This window comes from Hipposideros armiger, unplaced genomic scaffold (assembly GCF_001890085.2).
Source record: "Hipposideros armiger isolate ML-2016 unplaced genomic scaffold, ASM189008v1 scaffold_8, whole genome shotgun sequence".
Taxonomy (NCBI): Eukaryota; Metazoa; Chordata; class Mammalia; order Chiroptera; family Hipposideridae; genus Hipposideros; species Hipposideros armiger.
This window is the reverse complement of record NW_017731358.1, coordinates 8789280-8811977: the sequence shown is the minus strand read 5'-3', so window position 1 is coordinate 8811977 and position 22698 is coordinate 8789280. Positions and strand designations below refer to the sequence as shown.

Genomic DNA, 22698 nt, shown 5'->3' with positions numbered 1-22698 from the left:
ATTTTGTAAACAGATGACAAAATCTGACTGTAGAGTATCAATAAATACAGTATAGTATTGTAAATGTATTTTCTTATGATTTTCTTAGTATTTTCTTTTCTCTAGCTTACTTTATTATAAGAATACAGCATATAATATATATAACATACAAAACATGTGTTAATTGATCATTTATGTTATCAGCAAGGCTTCCTGTCAACAGTAGGCTATTAGTAGTTAAGTTTTAGGGGAGTGAAAAGTTATAGGGCAATATCTGACTGTGAGTGTATATGGTGGGGGTCAGAGCCCTTAATCCACTGTGTTAAAGGGTCAACCTCCTGTTTATCCCAAGGTCAGTGTTCTGGTTCACTTTTAAATTTTTCTGACTACTCACCTTTTGACCTCTACCCCAAAGTTATATGCCATGTAAAAATTTTTTTACATGATTCAAACCAAAGATACCAGTGTTTTGATAAAAAACAACAAAAAAGACATTAAAGGTCAGATAAAGCACTGACATAAGGCACCATATTTAGAGGTTACTGTTAAGACTTAGTTAATTAAAGTTAACATGGGACCTACTTTCCTTCAAATGGGCATAATGAAAACTGCAGACAGCTGAATTTCAGTACATGCTTGCTATACTGAACTAAAGATGGAAAAGTCTAAGCCCTCTTTAAAATGGAGCATGAAGTAAAATGTACATATAAGATCTCCAATTAGGTCAGCATTTTGCCACCAAAGTTAGAATTAAGGAATTTACATAAATTTGAAAAGCTTTATTGCTCTATTATTGTACATCATTGCTCACGGAATTAATCTACAAGTCCTAAAGCTTATCTCAGAGTTCTAAGAGTTTAAATTCACTACTGCTAAGAAAATAAAAGTTTCCATAAGAAATTGAACTCATAGACATTAACTTACTAAAGGAGAGACTTTATTAACTCTATATCAGGGCACTAATGTCTAGGTCAGCAAAAATTAGTGGGGGGAAAAATGCTTTCTTTGTAAAAAATGCTTCAGAGTTTAAATAAAGTTAAGGTGTCCTTTAACTCTATTATTAATTCATCTGAAAGATCTACTCTATCTCCATTCTCTTCACTTTGTTTTTTAAAAAGTCAAGATAAAGAATGAAATAAGCAATTTTATATCTTTTGTTGCTGTTGTTTGACTCTGTAAAAGTATATTTATAGGATAACTGAGGCTTACTACACTAGAAAGACAGCATTAACGAGAAAAACAACTGATTGTGTGTCAGGCACTAGTCTAAGTACTTTGCATGTATTACTTCATTTAACCTGTATGTAATAGGCACCATTATTATTTCTATTTTACATATAAAGTAACTGAGACACAGAGGTTAGGCAATTTGTCCAATATCACATACTTAATATTCTGTAGAGGCTTGGGTAAGTATTACTCTTTCAATTACTATTTCTTTATTTTGCCATATTCTTATTCCATTAACTAAATGTGCAAAACTGTAATTGTTAAATAGCTTGATCACTATGTAAAAGGCTAGAATGATAAACACTTAGAAACTTAGAGGTATTTAACACATGCTTAAATTCGAGCTTTATTTAACATATATTGTCAAACCAAATGTGTTTCCTCCAGTTGTTTGTTTAATTTTTGCAATTAGTCTGTGAGATACACACTTATCCTAATTTTTACAGGAGAGGTCACTGAAGCCTAATTAACAGTTTGAAAGCAATCTGAACCCATTACAAAGTTATTAAATCTAACTAAGTCTAATGTCCTCTCCTCTGTGCTACTAAACCTGTTTAAAACAAATAGTGGAATAACAATTTTATTCATGAGCCCAAAAATGCATCCAGCTCCCTTGTGAACCCAGACCCTGTCCTTAAACGTAGTTTTCCAATTAAAAAAAAATTCAAGTTTACAATGATGATTGCCAACCATCTGTTTTAGAGTTGTGTTTTAAAATCCACTTAAATTATTTAAAAAACCCTCATCAGAAAAGAAAAGGTGCTCAAACACTTTACATACATATTAACTATCATCAACTACAAAGTGACCAGTACTATAAAAGTGGTGAAGAAAGAGGTCTGAAGCAATAAGATCATAGAAATACTCAACTCCCCCAGAAAAAGGGCAAGTCAAAAAAAAATCCATAAAGAATTGCAGCTGCCTGCCATTTTGGTAACGTGTGCGAAACACGTTCTTATTAGGTGAAGTCTGTGAAGGCAAAAGTTATATGTGTTTATCACTTTATTTCTATCTCCCAATCCAAGATTTTTCACACACAAAAATACTTTTCATAAAACTATGTAAAACGAATAAGTGAATGGGGTCAACTTATCAATTCCAGACAATGTTTTTATCTTTTCAGGCCCTTAAAGATAAGAATAGATTTGTGTTCTCAAAGAATAATGTCGACAGCCAATAGCTTTGACTCTGGAAGGACTGTGGTTATATAAAAGGACCATTCTTTTTTCCAAAGTGGGAAAAGGGAGTGCTAGATCTCTCTTTGTGTGCCAACTTCAATGTGAATATTTTTTAAAAATATAGATGCCAGAAATCTCATCCAAATACATGTCAAAATACAGACAGAGATATACACAAGGCTCTTCACTACATTATTTGTAATAGTGAAAAACCAAAACAACGGAAAAACAATGTCCATTAATAGGTGGCCGACTGAGTAAATTAGGATACAGTCATGCAACAGACTAATATGCAGCTGTATAAAGAAAGGCAAAATAGCTATTTCTATCTACCTACCTACCTATAATACACAGTGATCTCCAGAATATATTTTTAATTAAGAAAGTAAGGTATGTATATGTATAAATTATGTAACCATTTACATTAAAAAGAGATGGGTGGTAAAATAATTATACACATTTGCTTATTTATAAAATGGTAGGATAAACTATTAAGAAGTTTAAATATTTAACTCTGGGAGAGAGAAGGAATAGGGTAGAGGAAATAGGGGTGAAAGCTAAATTTATTTAACTGTATATACCTTATTTGGTAATTTTACTTTGAAACTGTAATTATTTTCTTTTAATGCAAAATTTAAATTAAAATTAACTCAAAAGATTTTAAAATACAATCTATAATAAAGGCAAAATGAAACAAACAAAGGTTAATGAGCATAATCACACAGATAAGAATTATTCAATATTTCTTTAAAGTAGAGATATTTGACTATTCATACCTAATGGGATATACCGTGGGAATACAAAGAGCTGCAAAAAGCTCTTCATTTATTTTCAGCTGGTGTTGGTAGTATTAGTATTGTTATCCTAAGACCATTATACAAAGCGTATGGGATATTGGGTTGTCAGAAAAGTCATGACGTATTTTTTCTATGTTTTTCATTGCAAAAATGCGTCATGACTTTTCCGACAACCCAATAGAAAAAGTAATTAATTATACAGTCATTGAAAAATGAAATTTTTAGTGTTAAGAGGAAGGAAATAAAGATGGAAGACTGTTAAGTCCTCCAATATTTAATTGGAAATATCAGTATGATCTCATATTATATTTAACTTTGGTATTAAAAAAAGATGCATTTTACCTTTGAAAAAATTATTTGCATATTTCCTAGCTCTGACCACTAAAAAGACCTAAAAACAATAATCAACCCTGTGGCAATTAGCACCCTTAACCTCCAGACTGTAGTCTCTAAGTATCATTTCCCAATAAAAGAATAAGCTTTTCCTTGAAGAAAAGGCTCATTCCAAGTCTGCGGAAGAAATGTACAAGATGAACCCTAGAACACTGTCATGTGTGCTAAAAAGCAAGGAAGCTATCAAAGATTATTAAGAAGCATACAAGAAGCTTTGAAACAAACACAAAACAACAACAAAAAATATATCACTGGTCACCTTTGGAGGATGATATGAAACCAACTATTATAAATTTTGGTAAATACAGAGAAATAATCAAATATATACCCTGTCTTTCTTACATAAACTGTACCTCAGAATAATCAAATAGATGACATGGGAAAGTTTCTATTGATGGAACTATTGTGGCTTATAAATTAAGAAGGAATAATATTAAAATATCAACATTTTGTAACCTCTGACGAATTAATGGATTTATAGGCAATAATCATCAATGGCTACAAGCATCACAAAAGAAAGTTATTGTCTTCTTCCTTATGAAAAACTATACATGAAGTAGTCTTGATTCCTACAAAAATTTATCTAATCACCAACTTACGGAAATACAGAAGACAGTAATACACTACATTACAGTAATCCCATCAGCAAAATCCAGACCAAGAAACTGTAGGTCAATGACCCAGTTTCTTTAAAAATAAGGAGAGAGCGAGAAAGCGAGAGACAGACAGACAGAGAGACAGAGAGAGGGGGGGAGATTAGAGATTAAAAGAAACATTAGACACATCAGCCAATTGTAATATATGGACCTTACTTGGATCCTGATTCTAACAAAGAAATTTTAAAAGTATGTATAAGACATAATGGAAATATAAACAGTAACTGAATATTTAATCAAAATTATGCTGGATAAATTCCTAGCCACTCTGTCATGAGTTCTATCAAATAAACAAGATGGCACTGATATTAGGTACCAAAAAATTAAATAACACCTTGGTAGTCTATGCCTATTTAAAATCATCAAATTTTAAACTTCAGCTGCAGACACAAAGTATCTACAAATGGCAATAAAACATTGAATTTGATCATACTTATAACTATATTTTATAATTTTATATGATATGCTTGCTCTTATTTGTGTCTGTGGCACAACAAGGGTATCAGACATTAATAAAAAGGTGCTATGGCTAGTAAAATTAAAGCCCATAATTATCTGAAAAAATTCACTTGTTAGAAAAGTGACAAGTATCTTTAATACCTGAGGCATGAAACTTTAAAAGGTGAAGGCTTCACACTTTAAAACTGTACAAGAATTTAATGAAGCTCTAGCAATGGCTACTTTGCAGCTTTTCTCCCTCAGTATCAGATATGATAATATAGTCAAAACACACCCAGCCTCCTCCCTAGCTCATGATAAGTGCTTTCTAAAATGGGACATTGTTCCACTTTTACATACCTTGACATAGATCACAGGGAGCGTCTGTTTGGCTCGACTATAGTGTCTGGCAACTCTGTATACTGTTTCCGGAACATAATCCAGCACCAGATTAAGATAGACCTCATCTTTCTGAAAAAGTTCATTAAAAACAAATAAACAAACAAAAAAAAGGTTAGAAACCAGTCTTTAAATATTCAAATTAGAGTAAATGTTCTATACATTCACTTATTCCAATTTAATAAAAGATTCATGTGTTCAACTTTAATTATACAAAATTAATTCAGAATATAACCAGTAACAGTAAAAACAATCTACCACAGCTTTTTATTAATAATTTCATGGAAAAAAACACAGCCACTTCAATGTTGTTAAGATTCTTAATCATATTTACACTATTACTTAGGTTATATGATTTTCAAGGATATCACCTGTCACAAAATTTCATATTTTATAGTTTGAAAATCAATGCCCTCATATCCTATCAGAAAAGGTGTTATGGTAGTAAAGTGAGTACTGAATTGAGAGCTAAAAATGTGTTTTTCCAGCCCTGGCTCTGCTGCTAACTGATGTGAAAAGTTGGACTAGACAGTCTTCAAAATTTCTCTCACCTATACAAAAAGATTCTATGTTATCTGATAGTCTATACTTACTAGAACAACCACTTGTCTTCTACAATTAACTGAAAGAAAAAGAATAACTTATAAGGCAGCAAGTTACCATACTCACAAGTTTATTGCAGGTCACATGTTTAAACATCCATTCTCAGCAGCATAAAGACACCAATCCAAGATCAATGGAGAGAAAGAAGGAATTCCAACTAAGTACCAAGTAGGAAAGAGAAACAGAGCACTACCCTTACCCTGAACATGTGAATATCAGATAAGTAAACTGAAGGAGAAAACAAAGTTGAGAAACACTGTGTTCAAGTCTAGAATTGGCTACTGAGTGAGGAAATCTGCAGGTAAACAAACTTTCACAATCTTTCTAATTTGAAATCATCTTACCTACCAAACTTAAGTGAAGAATTTCAATTTTCAGCATTTATTGAGCATTTTCTATATATCAGTAGCCACTGCAGAGGAAGTAAGGGTACAGGTATAAAAGAGATGACATCTAAACTGAGTATGAAGGGAGCATTTCATGCAAAGAGAAAACCATCTTCAAGATGTGGGCTCAAAGATTACAGCAGAGTTCAGAAGAGTCTAGGGAGACAGCATGTCACTTACCCTACTACCTTTTCACTGTCTCTCACGCTTTCATGTTCTCTTCTCTTCCGTCCATATCCAGCTTAAATTCCATATTCTATCATTACCTTCACTCTCTAACATGGGGGTCAGTAAAGAACAGCAAAGGCGTGCTGCCTGCTTTTATAAATCAAGTTCTATAGGAACACAGTGATGCTCATTCACTTAAGTATTGTCTATGGCTACTCTTGGGGCTACAATTGCAAGAACTGAGTCGTTGTGACAAAGACCATATAGCCTGCAAAACCAAAAATATTTACTTTATGAAAAAGTTTGCCAAGTCTACTCTAGTACACACACACACACACACACACACACACACACACACACACATATATATATACCCTTCTCTTACGTCATATATTTTTGATAAACCACAAGCCTGGGTAAGTCCAGCTTTCCACCCATTCCATGCCTGTACCCAAGAGATGAACATGGCTGCAAACCTAAAATTGTGTTGATTGCTCTCACATTAAATTCATCTTCAAGTAATTTAATCAGCCAACAATCATATTACATTTGGTATTCACCTTTCCAAGCTACTTGATTTCTCCTCTCCTTCTCTTCAATCTCCAATACTTCTTTGTCCATTCTCACCCTCATCTGATGACCTGGCTAGCACCACTGCATGTACCTATCTACGATCATCTATCCCCATGTGCTCGTCCTTCACTTTTCTAGAGAGAAGCCAGCTCCTTTCTAACGCAAAACCTACTACTTGTAAAAAAAGATATTGTTTTTCCTATTCACAGTCATTGCTTCAGTAATTTTCCTGTCTTTCTCCATCAATTGTTCTCTCTCTGTTGGGAGCATTACAATCAATACACAAACTTGCTGTTATTTCTCCCATTGTTTTAAAAAAAACTCTGACTGCACTAATTCCCACCATATTTTCTGGTCTCCTTTAAGAGCAAAATTCCTGAAAAGAGGTGTCCACACTGACATTCTCCAATACCTGTCTCATCTTATTTTCCAAAACTTACTCCAGTAGAATTTGACCACCACCACTCCACCAGAATTGTTCATCAAGATCCATAATCTCCTTGTTGCTGAATCCAATGCCCATTTTTAGTCATCTTACTTCTCCCTTCTACTTGGCTTAGCACTGCCATTTGACATAGTTGATCATGTTCTCTTCTGTGAAATAACCTGCTTCACTTGGGTTCTAGAACACTGTACTCTTCTGGTTTTCATTCTACCTTAAAGACAACTCTTCTTGCTCTCCTATTCTGGTTCCTTCTGTTCTTTATCACCGAAGTAAATGGAGGATCCCAGTTATCAGATCTCTGTTCTTTACATTTGTTCATTCCATTGATGATCTCATCCAGTTTAATGGCTCAATACTACTATACATTGATGACTCCCAAATTCACATACGAGCCTGGACCTCTACCTTTAACTCCAGACTAATATATCCAACAGTCTACTTGATACTGCTTAGGTTAAAAATCTTAGCATCATATTGGGTCGTCGGGAAAGTCATGATGTATTTTTCTATGTTTTTCAATGCAAAAATGCGTCATGATTTGCCCGACGACCCAATAATTAATTCCCCACTCCCCTCTTTTTCTCACTCACATACACACATTCCCCATATCTATATCTATATCTGTATACAACAACTAATTTCAGGGGCAAAAAAGACAGGACCGAAAAAGTTGTTAGATCTGGTTATCATGGTTCATCAGATGACACGTGAGAAACAGGAGGCAGTTAATTTAGTTTGTTCTTACAAAATCCCTGTGTTGAAAGTAAGGCGAGAGCTGGGAGCTGGTATCTTGAGGAGAAGCAGTCAACAAAAAATTGTTGATGTGCTTTTTGTTTTTTTTAAGATTTTATTGGGAAATCGTGGGGAGGGGAACAGCATTGGGGAATCGGGGAAGGGGAACAGACAAGTTGGCTGTCGTTTTGTCCTTCATTCTAGTTGTGGAGGATGTTGCTTCACTGGCCCATGTTGGTATTATCATTGCGCTCTTCCTGTGTGAGGCAGTCGCTCGCTGTCCATTGGACGGCTGCTCACAGCAGCTCACGAAAGCTCATGCCAGCTGCCGGCCAGCCCCACTGCAGCCTACGCCGTCACCGGCGACTCATGGCAGCCCAGCTCCAGGTTGAGCTGTTGTTCACCATCTTAGCTATAGAGGGCGCAGCATCACTGGCCCTCATGTGGGATCCGAACCGGGGCCCTGCTACTCAGAGCTGGCGTCCCAAGCCAACTCTTAACCAACACGCCACTTGGCTGGCCCTGTTTGTATTTTTTAATGGCTAACAGACCAAACTTGCTTGTAGGCTGAATGGACAGAATAAAGTTATAAAAAAGGGATGAGTGATAAAGCAAGATTCTAGAACATCACAAGAAGAGGGCAACAAGAACACAGAGAAGTTATACAGTGTAGTACTTAGCGTGAGTGACACAAAACTACACAGAGTCCCAACTCTGCTACTGCAAGTTACATGGCCACGAGCAAGTTACTTACCCTCTCTAAGCCTGTTTCTTGTAAAACAGTGCTAATGATGGTATCTACTTTAAAAGACTGTCATAAATAAGAAACAATCCATATGAAGTTTTTTTTTGTTTGTTTGTTTTTTTTTAAGCTGAGCCATCCTGCTACCTGTTGGCAGCTCAGCGGCCATATGAAGTTCTTTAAGTACATTACCTGACACATAATAAAGGCTCAAATTTTAATTATTATCCTCTTTAAAAAGAAACAATACCACCTTTTTTTCCCTCTCTGTACATCTAAAATAAGTGATTAAGTGTTAGAGAGGATTATAAGTAAAATGTTCTATGTCCAATGACTCTATTTTTGGCAAAGATATGAGGTCATATGTAAAACCAAGGGTAGCAAGAGTAATGCCAAAGATTTCTGTTAAAATTTCAGAGCTTGAGATTTAGACAAGGATCAGTTCCAAGTGAAAGTGAAGCCAAAAAAGAGAATAAATAGAATACTAAACTAGTGTCAAAGGGATTGCTGTTAAGTAGAATTCAAAGAATGGTGAGTTTCAGGTTTTAGAAAGGTCATTAACACAGATGTCGAAGCTATCCATTTTTAACTATTATTTGATTACAAGATTTCTTGATTTTAATAAATCATTTGACAAAGTTAATCATGATATATTTATGAATGACCTGGAGATGTACATACAACTATAGTATAATTTAGTTTATTTGCTAAACAATCATAACAAAAGTGAAGAATAAAAAGATTTTTAAAATGAATGCCAGGCCGGCCCAGTGGCACGATGGTTAAGAACTGGCTTGGGACGCCAGAGGGCCCCGGTTCAGATCCCACATATGAGGGCCAGTGACACTGCCCTCCACAGCTAAGATGCTGAACAACAGCTCAACCTGGAGCTGGGCTGCCGTGAGTTGCCAGTGACGGCGTAGGCTGCAGCCCCTGTGGCAGTGGGTTGCCATGGGCTACCATGTGTAGCCAGCAGCCAGCGTGAGCGGCCAGCAGCCACAGTGAGCGGCAGTCCAGAAGCCGGCGACTGATCTGCCTCGCCCGGGAAGAGTGCAATGATGGTACCAACTTGGGCCAGTGAAGCAACATCCTCCACAACTAGACTGAAGAACAAAACGACAGCAACTTGTCTGTTCCCCTTCCCCCAATTAAAAAAAAAAACTAAAAAAAAAAAAAAAAAAGAATGCCAAGGTCAAAGAAGGTTTCTAGTTATAGGGCTACAAGCTCTGTCCTTCACTTGTCCCAATCACTATTGTCGTAAATGATTTCATTTATTAGGGGTTGCAAATGTAAATGCTTTCAATGGTTAAGCGACAAATGTAAAAGTGTAATGCAGTAAGGGGTAGTGGTTGGTATATCAGATAGTACAGGACTTAACTAAAAGCATTCTAATTCAAAAAAATATTAACAAATAAAGCATATCAGAGGATGAATTTGGCAGTCAGTTTACAATTTCTGACTTCAATACAATTTTGAGGATTGACACACAAACCTAAGAAGAGTAGCTTAAAATGGAAGACCAAATAAGAAACGTAAAGAACTCTAATAGTCTGGTACACTAAGCCAAACCCACAATATAAAATTTTACAAAGATAAATATAAAGCCCTATGATTAAAATCAAAGTATCAATTTATTATGTAGAATGACAAATAAGACTTGACAGTAATTCATCTGCAGAATAAATGATAGGTGTAACTGAACAGAACTCAAAAGGAATCAGTGTGGGAATGGAGTCAATGGAATTATAACAGATATGTATGATATCCAGGGTGGGGGCGCAGTTGATGGGAGAAGCGGGGTTGTCACTTTGTGAGGGGTGAAAAGGATAATATTGCATTGTTTTGTACACCTGAAACTAATAATGATAATTAAAAAAAGGAATCAACATTGAGGTACAGTTAATGAAAAACTTAATGCAATATTAGGTTACAGATGTACTGTGTTCATATCAATAAAGATAATCCCACTCTACTTTGTACAGTTCAGGCTTCATTTAATGTACTGATGATGGGCCGGCCGAGTGGCATGTTGGTTAGGAGTTGGCTTGGGAGCGTCAGCTCTGAGCAGCAGGGCCTGGGTTTGGATCCCACATGAGGGCCAGTGAATCTTCGCCCTCTACAGCTAAGATGGTGAACAACAGCTCGACCTGGAGCTGGGCTGCCGTGAGCTACGTGAGCAGCCAGCAGCCAGCGTGAACTGCTTGCTGTCCAGAGGCTGGCGAGTGACTGCTTCAGCCGGGAAGAGCACAACAATAATTCCAACATGGGCCAGTGAAGCGACGTCCTCCACGACTAGACTAAAGAACAAATGGACAGCAACTTGTCTATTCCCCTTGCCTGATTCCCCAACGCTGTTCCCCTCCCCCAATGCCCCAATAAAATCTTAAAAAAAAAAAAGTATTGATGATATCCAGTTTTAGGTAGTGTATTTTATTCATAATATTAACAAAGCAGAACATATCAAAGAAGTGTTAATAAAACCGTATCTGCTATAGGTTGAAATTCTACTTTACTACACTGTAAAAAATATGGGGGTCCAAATTATATTTGTACTAGTACTTTGTGGATTGACATAAGCTTATCTTTTTACTCAAATTAATTTTATTCATTCCATTAATCATCAAAAACTTGCAATTTCCTTTAGAATCATAGAAGAGGTCTGTCCATTTTGTAGGTATGATGTAAATATCCCTCTGACATTTCAAAGCTGTCCTTTTTTTTTTTTTTAAAGATTTTTATTGGGGGAATGGGAACAGTGCTGGGGAATTGGGGGAAGGGGAACAGACAAGTTGCTGTCGTTTTGTTCTTCAATCTAGTTGTGGAGGATGTTGCTTCACTGGCCCAAGTTGGCACCATCATTGCGCTCTTCTCTGGCGAGGCAGATCAGTCGCCGGCTTCTGGACGGCCGCTCACTGCGGCTGCTGGCCGCTCACGCTCGCTGGCTGCTGGCCACACACGGTAGCCCATGGCAACCCACTGCCACAGGGACTGCAGCCTACACCGTCACCGGTGACTCATGGCAGCCCAGCTCCAGGTTGAGCTGTTGTTCAGCATCTTAGCTGTGGAGGGCAGTGTCACTGGCCCTCATATGTGGGATCCGAACCGGGGCCCTTTGGCATCCCAAGTCAGTTCTTAACCATCGCGCCACTCGGCCGGCCCCAAAGCTGTCCTTTTGACTGCATTCATTTTCTGAGACACTGGAGGTGTCTCATTATACTTAAAGACTGAACTACCTTTTACTTCACAGCTCTGTGCTTGTATTCAAATCAAATCCACTTAAAAAAAAAATCTAATTGGGTCCTAAGATTGAAAACCAAAGCAATCAACCAATAATACTACCAATCCTGATTTGAAATAAATGGGCTCAACAATATCATGCTCTTTAAATGCTCTTGTTAAACTTATAGATGTTCTGCTGTAAATTAAACAGTCCCAGGAATAACCCTGAGCGGAGAGTGCTCATCCCTAGGAAACATCATCACAGGAGAGGAAAAACTAACATTTTCAAGTTCCTAAAGTACTTTTGTTTGGAGATTTGTGCAAAAGATAATTCATGAGGCTGGAGATGCTAATATTTAGAGATGAAAGAAGGACCAGGATTCAGCATTTCTACCACCTGCAATTTTCTGAAATATCTCAGGTCCACTGTTTTCTTAAAGTAATCTCTCTCAACAGAATGCCTGAATGCTCACATATTGCTGTAGATTTTAAAAGCCAAATACAACACAACAAATAAAAGTATAATTTAAACAGATATACTGACAACAGTTTACTAACAATGAGAAAGTTTTAATTTCAAAGAACAGTTACTAGGCTTCCAATTAATTTGCTAAGGAGTCACAACTATAAATTCTTTAAAAAGAATCTACAGTATACAAAGTATATCTTATTCAGAAATCTTCAAAAAATTACATGATGTACAATTTACACAATATTTCTCTCAAAGGTTCGATTTTCCTAGTTATCATTTTTATGAATAAACTATCCTCTAACTGCTAATAATCACTTTCTAGGAACTCCACTCTAAAACCATTCACTGAGTAAGAAAGTCAAATAACAAAATTTTGATCACACCTAACAATAACTCAACAAGAGTTGGGATAAACTCCATCCTACATTTGAAAAACAGATACTACTGTGATACTGTTATCCCCAGGTGATTTTTGAAGTCAAGGAAAAAAATTGCTTGAGGCTGAGTTTTAAATAGAATCATGCTATAATTCTAAAAATTTGATGGGATACAAAGCAGCATATCAGAGAACCCAGTAATAAGACATCAACAAAATATCATGGTAGCCCAGGATTCTCCTCAGAATTGGGTTATGGAACTTGGACTAGCAAAAAAACTTCAAAATAAATTATTTTTTTCTGATGGCTAGAGATAACAATAATACTAACAGTACGGATGTGAATTAGGAAAAGAGAAACATCCTTTTGGTTCAAGATTAGAGGAGAGAATGGGGAAAGGAAGATGAGCATCTAATATACAGTTATAGCAAGCTTCATCCTTATTTTACACCTTCGAACAAAACAAATACCAAAATTACCAAAGTTAAAAAAAACAAAAAACTATAAATGTACCAGAAGAAAACGTAAGTGTGTTTGCAAACGCTGGAGGACAAAATACCTGTAAGCTATTAAGGAAAATACTGCCAATTTAATTACATAAAAATGTAAAACTTTTATACTCCTTAAAAAAAACCAAAAATCACAGGGGGTGACCAGTTGGCTCAGTTAGTTAGAGCATGGTGCTGATAACACCAAGTTGCTGGTTCCATCCCCACATGGGCCACTTTGAGCTGTGCCCTCCTTAAAAGAGTCAACTATGCCACTGTAGTATGAAAGCAATGTGTAACCAATGACCATGGCTGTTCCCCAATAAAAATTTTAAAACACACAGAACAAACCAAATAACAAATACAACAATTTGGCAAAAGAAAGTGCTGCTTACACATGACAAAGGGCTAATTTGTTTTTGTTTAAAATACTAATAGCTCTTGGAAGTCAATAAAAAAAGACTAACAATCCAACAGAAAAAAATGGAAAGGGGCATGAACAGATGGGCATACAAATAGCCAACAAAAGTGTAGAAAGATGTTCAACTTAATTTATAATTAAAGACATGTAGTCAATAACAATGAGCTACAATTTTCACCTATCAAATTAGAAAATTCAATCTGAGAAAACTAAGTATTGGAAAAGGGTCATGGTCCAATACGCACCCCAACACCTTGGTGAAAGCCCAAATTCTTACAGTTTTTTGGGAAGTTAATGGGCTGATATATTCATCCCAAAGTGAAGACATACAGACACCCAACTCAATTCACACAGACAGCTGAATAATCTATATGCCAAAAAGTAAAAACATACTCTATAACAAAACTAAACAAAGAGCCCACATTAATGGAGTATGTTAAAGGGGCATAGAGGTAACTGAAAAGAACTCCCAATGGCCAAAAATGGAACAATTTGATGAATAAAGTAGTACTAGATTATAACCCATAGTATAAAATAAATATGCACGAATCCACACTGATATAAATTATTAAACTGATTAATAAATGAGGGGGAAGAGACACTCTCTCATTCAAAAAAACCCAAATAATTTATGTAGCCACTCTGCCCTTAAGAATAAGCATTAACTCCCTTCTTCTTAGGTGTGGGCGGTGTATAGTGACTTCCTACCAAAGGATACAGTACAGCATAGAAGGAGGTGGGCAGAGGGTAATTTCACAGTGGAGAAAACTGAAAAATACTAGGTCACCCAGGTGATCAAGATTAATAACAGTCACAAATCGTGTTGATAATAGAGCACCATTGATATAATGTGATGAAAATGGCACTCTGTAGTCTTTTTCTAAATAACTTATAACCCCAGTTTGTTACAGGTAAACATCAGACAAATTCCAATAGTGAGGCATCCTACTAAATATCTACTTAAGGGCTGGCCGAGTGGCTCAGTTGGTTAAGAGCTCGCTCAAGAGATTGAGCTCTGGAAACAACAGCGGTTTGATGCCCGGCCCAAGCTGAGCTGCCAACAGGTGGCAGGATGGCTCAGCTTAAATTAAATAAATAAATAAATAAATAAATACTTAGCGCTCTCAAAACTGCCAAGGTAATCAAAAACAAGGAACATCTGGGAAATTGCCAAAGCCAAGATAAACCTAAGAGACATAATATTACTAACATAATAATGTGATAGCTTAAATGGGATCATGGAAGAGAAAAGAGACATCAGGTAAAAACTAAGAAAACCTGAATTATGGACTTTAGTTAATAATAATGTATCATTTATTGGTTCATTAATTATAACAAATATAACATACTAACATAAAATGTTAACAACAGGGGAACCTGGGTGCAGTGTCTATGCATATAGCCATAAAAAGCCATATTATTATACTATTGGGGAAGAGAGTTAACATGTTCCAAAATAACGTTATTACATTAATATACGATACATGTGCTCATATATGCATAAAGGAAATTTACCTCTATGGAGAGGGATTTGGGGACTTAGGGGAGTAAAGAAGATTTTACTTGTATCTATTGCCTTCTGTGTTATTTCAATATTTTTACAATATGCATGTTAATAACAGTATTTGTTTCACAAAATATTAAAATAACATAAAAACGGTTAGAAATTGATATTCATAATAAACTCCTAGGTTCACATTTTAAGCAGATGATCATTATCTTATTTGCTGTAACATTTATAATTTATGAGGAGGTCTTGATAATTCATCCACCTCAAGAGTTTTATATTACCTATATAATCATTCCCTAGGTCACACTTCACTCCAAATGTCAGCATTTCATCAGAAAAAGTTTCATCCAGATAATGAACATACCACTTTAACAGAAGTCAACATAAAATTTTAAGGAAGACACAAAATTGGGCTTATTTAGGCAACCTCTATTATTACTGTGAATAAAATTCCGTGCGATCAGTGATTTTCACATAGTAAGAAAGGTGACAGAAAATGAAAAGGAAGGGGGGAAGGAAGGTGTGAAAGTTCTATTTTGTAAACTTGACCATTTATAGTAGTCTCCTCTTATCCACAGTTTTGTTTTTTGTAGTTTCATACCCAGGGTCAACTATGGTCCGAAAATATTAAATGGAAAATTCCAGAAGTAAACAATTCCTAACTTTTAAGTTGCATGCCATTCTGAGTAACGTGATGAAATCTCATGCCATCGTGCTTTTCCCACCCAGGATGTGAATCACCCATTTCCAGCATGTCCACGCTGCATAGACTACCAGCCTGTAGTCACTTAGTAGCTGTCTCAGTTATTTGGTCAACTGTGGCAGTATCTCGCTGCTTGTGTTGAAGTCACCCTTATTTTACCTAATAATAGCCCCAAAGCACAAGAGTAGTGATGCTGGCAATTTCAATATGACAAAGAGAAGCAGTCAAGTGCTTCCTTCAAGTGAAAAGGAGAAAACATAGTTCAGTACACAGAGGGTTCAGTAGTATTTGCAGTTTCAGGCATTGACTGGGGGTCTTGGAACATATCCCCACAGATAAGGGGGGACTACTGTATAAACTTAGCTATAACTTTGCATAACATTTACACACACACTATTTCTATAACTTGGGGTTTCATTTAATTAAAAAATAACAACATAAAGTCCTAGACCCAAACAGTCACTTGTGAACCCACTTCTACTTCCCTACCCTCACCTCCCACTACTATCCCCCCACTCCCATACTTTATATACCAGAAATTTCAAAATACTGTAACTCCTCTATACAGACCATGCTGTTTAACTCTACTAAGCCTTTCTAACACCCTGTAGTTTGAACTTGATACACACCTGCCCTGTGCTATTTATCTAAACAGCCCCTACCCTTAGCCTTCAAAACTCTGTCCAGGCACCACCTCTATGTAATTCCTTTGCTGACTCTCTAGGTAATTTATTACTTTCCTCTATACTACATCCATTTACAGTAAAAATGCCTGTTACTCCATGTATCGTTCTGTAGTATATTTCTCTTCCTGTCCTTCTGAAACTCATTTAGATCTTATACTTTGTCTTTGTACCTAAAACACTATCCAGTGCCAGTAAACTGAAATGAAGTAACTTTAAGAATTAAGAGAGAATAGGTGGTTGGAAAGAACAGACTTTACAGTTGAAGAATCTACGTATGAAAGTGGCTCCCATGGTTACTAATTATGCAATATCAAGCAAATTCTTCAATCACACTAGGCTTCAATTTTCTCAATGATAAAGTTTACAAAATACTACTATTATCTATTTTGTAGCACTGATCATTAAATCAGAAAATGCATAAAACAGACAGAAGAAGCACTTTATAAATCATAAGATTTTAAAGAAAATCAAGTATTTGTACTCATGATTTAAGACAAATAATACTCTCTAAGTTAATCAGAAGAATATCCGTTAAGAATTTGATTCTGATAAAAATTATCATGCACAGGGTATATTATACTTATTTTATGGTGTTTTTTTGTGTTTTTTAATTGGGTAACAGTCATGGTCATTGGTTACAAAATTGCTTTCATGCTACAATGGCATAGCTGACCCTTTTAAGGAGGGCACAGCTCACAACGGCCCATGTGGGGGATCGAACCGGCAACCTTGGTGTTATCAGCACCATGCTCTAACCAACTGAGCTAACCGGTCACCCCATTATTTTATGTTTTTCAATATTTATTCTGGTTTATGTTTTAAAATGTATTAGTACAATAATACTAATTTATTGTACATACTTAAAGTTTTTAATGATAAAGTATATAATCAAAACACAGAAAACAATCAACATGCTCAGTCATTACTCATCAGTCCATCCCTTTACACTCCATTATGTACCCACTACAGTTGGAAGTCGCTATTTTATTCATCTTTTCTATCTAGCATAACAATTTCAATAAGTAGTCCATAAACAAAGTATAGAAAGTAATAATGGGGGAGCAGGACTTCTGGAATGGCAGAGGAAGTAGCTCAGGAGATCTTCTCAGCAAAGCAAAAATTTAACTGGTAAATGATTTAACTGATAGAAAGTAACTGGAAATTGTTTTAAGGGCATATAGCAAATGAAGAAACAAATCTCAGTAACAGCAAGAGTCTGTGGAATTTCAGCAAAGACCTGCTCCCTTACCCTGCCATCCTACTTTCCATGTTTGGGAAGCTCTGCCCGGTACTCTATTCCAGACAAGTGTAGGCAAGAAGAGGGGTAGCTCCCGTCCCTCAGCTCCCAGTCTGGGGTTATGGTTGCACCCCAGGAGGGACAGGCTGTGTCCCAAGTTGCAAAAGATGTATTCCAAGAGGATTGTGTCTCCCTTCTCCCACTCAGCCCCACCAGTAAGTCAGAAGCTCTACTCCAGGTATAGCAGGCTGGGTGCCCAGTGAGACTCATCCTCAACTTGCTCATAGGGCACAGCTCCCATGCTGGCGGGGCAAGATGTGAAGACCAGAACTGCCAATGCCCCTCCTGCAGTGCCCACTCATTAAGTGGGGGTGTTCCCCTGGGAGAAGTCAGTCCTCACTCTCAGTTCTAGTGCAAAGGAACAAGGGTCCTGTCCAGAGGGAAAGGGAGGCTCCATGCTCTGCCAAAAGAGACTGACTTTATTTGCAATAGAGTAGGAAGAACTCCATGCCTATGGACATGGCGATCTTTGTGGAGATCAATTAAGAGAAGGCTGGGTGGTCCAGGACACAAGCAAAAAGGCAAGGCACCCGAAGTTTAATACAGAGAACCAAGGAAGAGATAGCCAAAAAGAGCCTACTTGGCTGGGATCACGGTCATCTCTGCAGGTCAATAAGGACGTGCACAGGCTCTAGGCAGAGCATGATGTGGGACATGCCTGAAACATTCCTTAAGTTGATACATTAACACACAGCAGAAGCATCCTTGGCACAAAGGGCTTACATGCAACCTCCACGCAAACACAGACTGAACAATACACTGCTCTGACCCACGAGCAACTCCCAGGAAGTGAAAATCACATTCATCCCTTGCAATCAGAAAGACTATGAATGCCCAAAGCTGCACCCTCTCAGGAGAAATTCCCAGCTACTAGTCCCTGGTTCAACATGTGGCAAACAAATATGCACTCCCTGAACTGTGAGAACAGCATTCAAGTCACTCACACATCCAGTGGTAAAGGATAAAAATGTAACTGGCTATGGGAATTTTAAGCACCACCTTTGACCAATAAGTGACATTAAAAAGAAGAAAGATCTCAAATCAATAACCTTTACTTCTACCTTAATAAACTAGGGGGCAAAATAAATCCAAGCAAGCTGCAGAAAGAAAATAATAAAGACTAAATTGAAATAAATGAATTATAGAAAAGCAACTGGAAAAAAAGTCAATAAAACCAAAAGTTGGTTCATTTGGGAAAAAAAAATCAACAAAATTGACAAACTTTTAGCTAGACTGACCAAGAAAAAAAAAGAGAAGACTCAAATTATCAAAACAAGGAATGAAAGAATGGACATCATAACTGACCTTACAAAAATAAAAAGAATTTTAAGAGGAAAAATGTAACTAAATGCCAATAAGATAACTTAGACAAAAGAAGAACTAGAACATGTAAATATACCTATAACAAGTAAAGAAATTGAATTAGTAATTTAAAAATCTCCCACAAAGTGCCCAGGTGTAGATGATATCACTGGAGAAATCTACCAAACTGTCAAAATATTAGTACCAATTCTTCACAAAATCTTCAAAAACACTTCCCAACTCATTCAATGAGGCCAGTATTACTCTGATACCAAAATCAGACAAAATCACGGGGGTGGGGGATGGGGGAGACAACACTACTAATCAATATCCCTTATGAATACAGAAGCAAAAATCCTCTAAAAAAACCCCAAATACAGCCCAGCAATATATGAAAATGATTATACACCATGACCAAAAGCAATTAATTCCAGAAATGCAAGATAGGTTTGGCATTCAAAAAACTTATGTAAAACACCTTATTAATAGAATAAAGGACAAAAACCACATGATCATTTCAACAGATGGGAGAAAAAGCATTTGACAAAAACCCAATAACCTTTTATAATAAAAATGCTCAACAAACTAGAAATATAAGGGGGCTCCTCTTCTGTTGATAGATGACATCCACAGCTAACATAATTAAAAATGAAAGACTAAATACTTTTACCCCCTAAAATCAGGAACAAGAAGCAGCTGTCTGCTTTCATCTCTTCTTAACATTGTACTGAAGGTTCTAGCCAGAGCAGTTGTAAGAAAAAGAAATAAAAGGCATCCAACACATTGTATTTTGATAAGAGGGTTAATTCATCAAGATGTAACTACCATACATACATACACACACATATATATATATATATATATATATATATACACACACACCAAACAACAGAGTCGTAAATACTGATAAAATTGAAATAGACAATTCTAATTCTACAATAGTTAAAAGACTTTTAATACACCACTTTCAATAATACAACATCTAGATAGAAGAGCAATAAACAGAGGACTTAAACAACATCATAAACCAGTTAGACCTAACAGATCTAACAGATATACACAGAGCACTCCATCCCAGAAGAATACACATTCTTCTCAAGTGCACATGGATATTATCCAGGATATGCCACAAAACAAATATGTATCAATAAATTTAAAATGACTAAAATCGTATGAAGTATCTTCTCCAACCACAATAAAATGAAACTTGAAATCAGTAACAAAACGGGAAAAAAAAAATCACAAATGCATGGAAATTGAACAACATACTCTGAACAACCAACAGGCCAAAGAGGAAATCAACACACTCTTGAAAAAGAGAGAGGGAGGGGGGGGGAGGGAGAGAGAGAGAGAGAGAGAGAGAGAGAGAGAGAGAGAGAAAGAATGAACTTAAGAAATAAATGAAAACAAAAATACAACATACCAAAACTTATGAAAGGCAGTGGAGGCAGCACTCAAAGGGGAAATCTATTGCTGTAAATGCCTATGTTAAGAAAGACCTCAAATCAATATAGTAACTTTACACCCTGAAGAACTAGAAAAAGAAGAGGAAACAACCTAACGCTAGCAGAGGAAGGAAATAATGAAGATTAGACCAGAGATAATAACATAGAGAACAGGAAAAAAAAATAGATTTAAGGAAATCAAAAGTTGGTTCTTTTAAAGATCAACAAAATTGACAAAACTTTTGCTAGTCTGGCAAAGAAAAGAGAAGACACAAAAAACTAAAATCAGAAATGAAAGTGAGGACAATACTGACCTTACAGAAATAAAAAGGATGAGAACAAAATACTATAAACAACTGTGTGCCAACAAATTAGATTACTTAGAAAAAAACTGACAAATTTCTAGAAACACACCGATTACTATACTGATTTAAGACGAAATACAAAATCTCAACAAATACATATAACAAGATTGAATCAGTAATCAAAAACTTCCCAAAAAATAAAATCCAGGACCAGATGATCTCAATGGTAAATTCTAAGATTTACAGAATTAACAACAATCCTTTTCAAGCTCTTCCCTTTAAAAAATAAAGAGTATAAGTATTTAGATTAATGCCAGGCATATAATAACACCATATACCGTAAGTTTTGGCTATTATTACTACTGCTACTACTACTATTATCATACAGCAAAGAGCTTTTAATTCTCTTAAAATTCTCCCCTTGTTCAACAATCATTACTAAGATATTTTTAAATGTTACATTTCTAACATATTTCTTAGCATAGAAATTTACATTCTATGCTCAATAGTATAGAATACTATACAGACTCTGGAGACTGGCTGCTTAGAGCTGACTCCTAACTTTGCTATTCAGTAGCTGTATGACTCTTAGGCAACTTATTTAACTGTGATTGTCTCAAGTTTTCGGGTTTTTTTTGTTTTTTTTTTCTATCAAATGAGGATAATAACAGTACCCATTCTACACTGGGTTGCTGTGAGGTTTAAATGAGTTATAAAGTACATGTAAAGGGCTTAGAGCAATGTGTGACACATAGCAAGTGCAATATATATTTGCTATTATTGAACAATAATTTATAAAATATGTAGTAAGTTAATGTTTAATAAGTGTTAATTATATGCCAAGTGCTATGGTAAGCACTTAATAAACATTATTACATTTCCTCCCCCGCTACAAAATCCCTACTATACAGATGAGTAGGGGAAAAGGGCTTACAAAGGTAAATATCTTTTCCAGTCACACTACTATCAAGCGGCAGAACTGGGATACAAACCCAAATACTTCCATCTACAATGCCAGTGCTCTTTACTTTTCAAAATAGATTCACCTCGACCCTTTCCTCTGCAGGGCTAGTGGCAAACACGCATAATCGAGCACTGCATTCTTCTTCTCCCTGATCCCAGAAGCAATGGTACAATCTTCCCCTTACGCACACAATTACTATCCACAGAACAAAGAAAAGAATAAAATCCATTTGCTATTCTTGCTATTTAAACTTCTCTCACACAACTAGAGCAGAGTTTTATTTAAGGAAAGCTACCTCTAATTATTCAAGTAATCCATCTATGATGAACCATGGGTGAAGTGTTATTACATGTAAGGTAATGCATAGGAATTTTTCTTAAAACTATTAGTTGAGCTAAATAAACTTTAAGGCTCCTGTAAAGGTGCAATGTGGTTTACAAACTACGTCCTTCAGAAGCCTAGGGTTCTACAAAAGTGAGCAGCTCAGGGAAGGCAAAGTCACCTGGTTCCACATCCCAGTTTCAACCAGAGCAACTTTGTTTTTCATCTGTTCTATCTCTAAAATAGGGGTTCTTTATAAAATTTCATTTAGGGGTTTCTACTGCCAAATATCAATACTTAAAAAAAGAACTATCCAGGGCTGGCCAAGTGGTGCAATGGTTAAGAACTGGCTTGGGATGCCTGAGGGCCCCAGCTCGGATCCCACATATGAGGGCCAGTGACACTGCCCTCTACAGCTAAGATGCTGAACAACAGCTCAACCTGGAGCTGGGCTGCCGTGAGTCGCCAG

At 36.2% G+C, this 22698-nt stretch overlaps 1 protein-coding gene across 7 annotated transcripts in view; it reads right to left on the bottom strand.

Moving 5' to 3' along the window:
• Nucleotides 1-22698, bottom strand: part of GSK3B (glycogen synthase kinase 3 beta) — a 209334-nt gene that overhangs the window by 71287 nt on the left and 115349 nt on the right. For all 7 annotated transcript variants that reach the window (XM_019653104.1, XM_019653072.1, XM_019653092.1 and 4 more), the window contains one exon: nt 5032-5142. In XM_019653104.1, coding sequence (XP_019508649.1) covers nt 5032-5142 — 111 coding nt within the window. The remainder of the gene's footprint in view (nt 1-5031; nt 5143-22698) is intronic.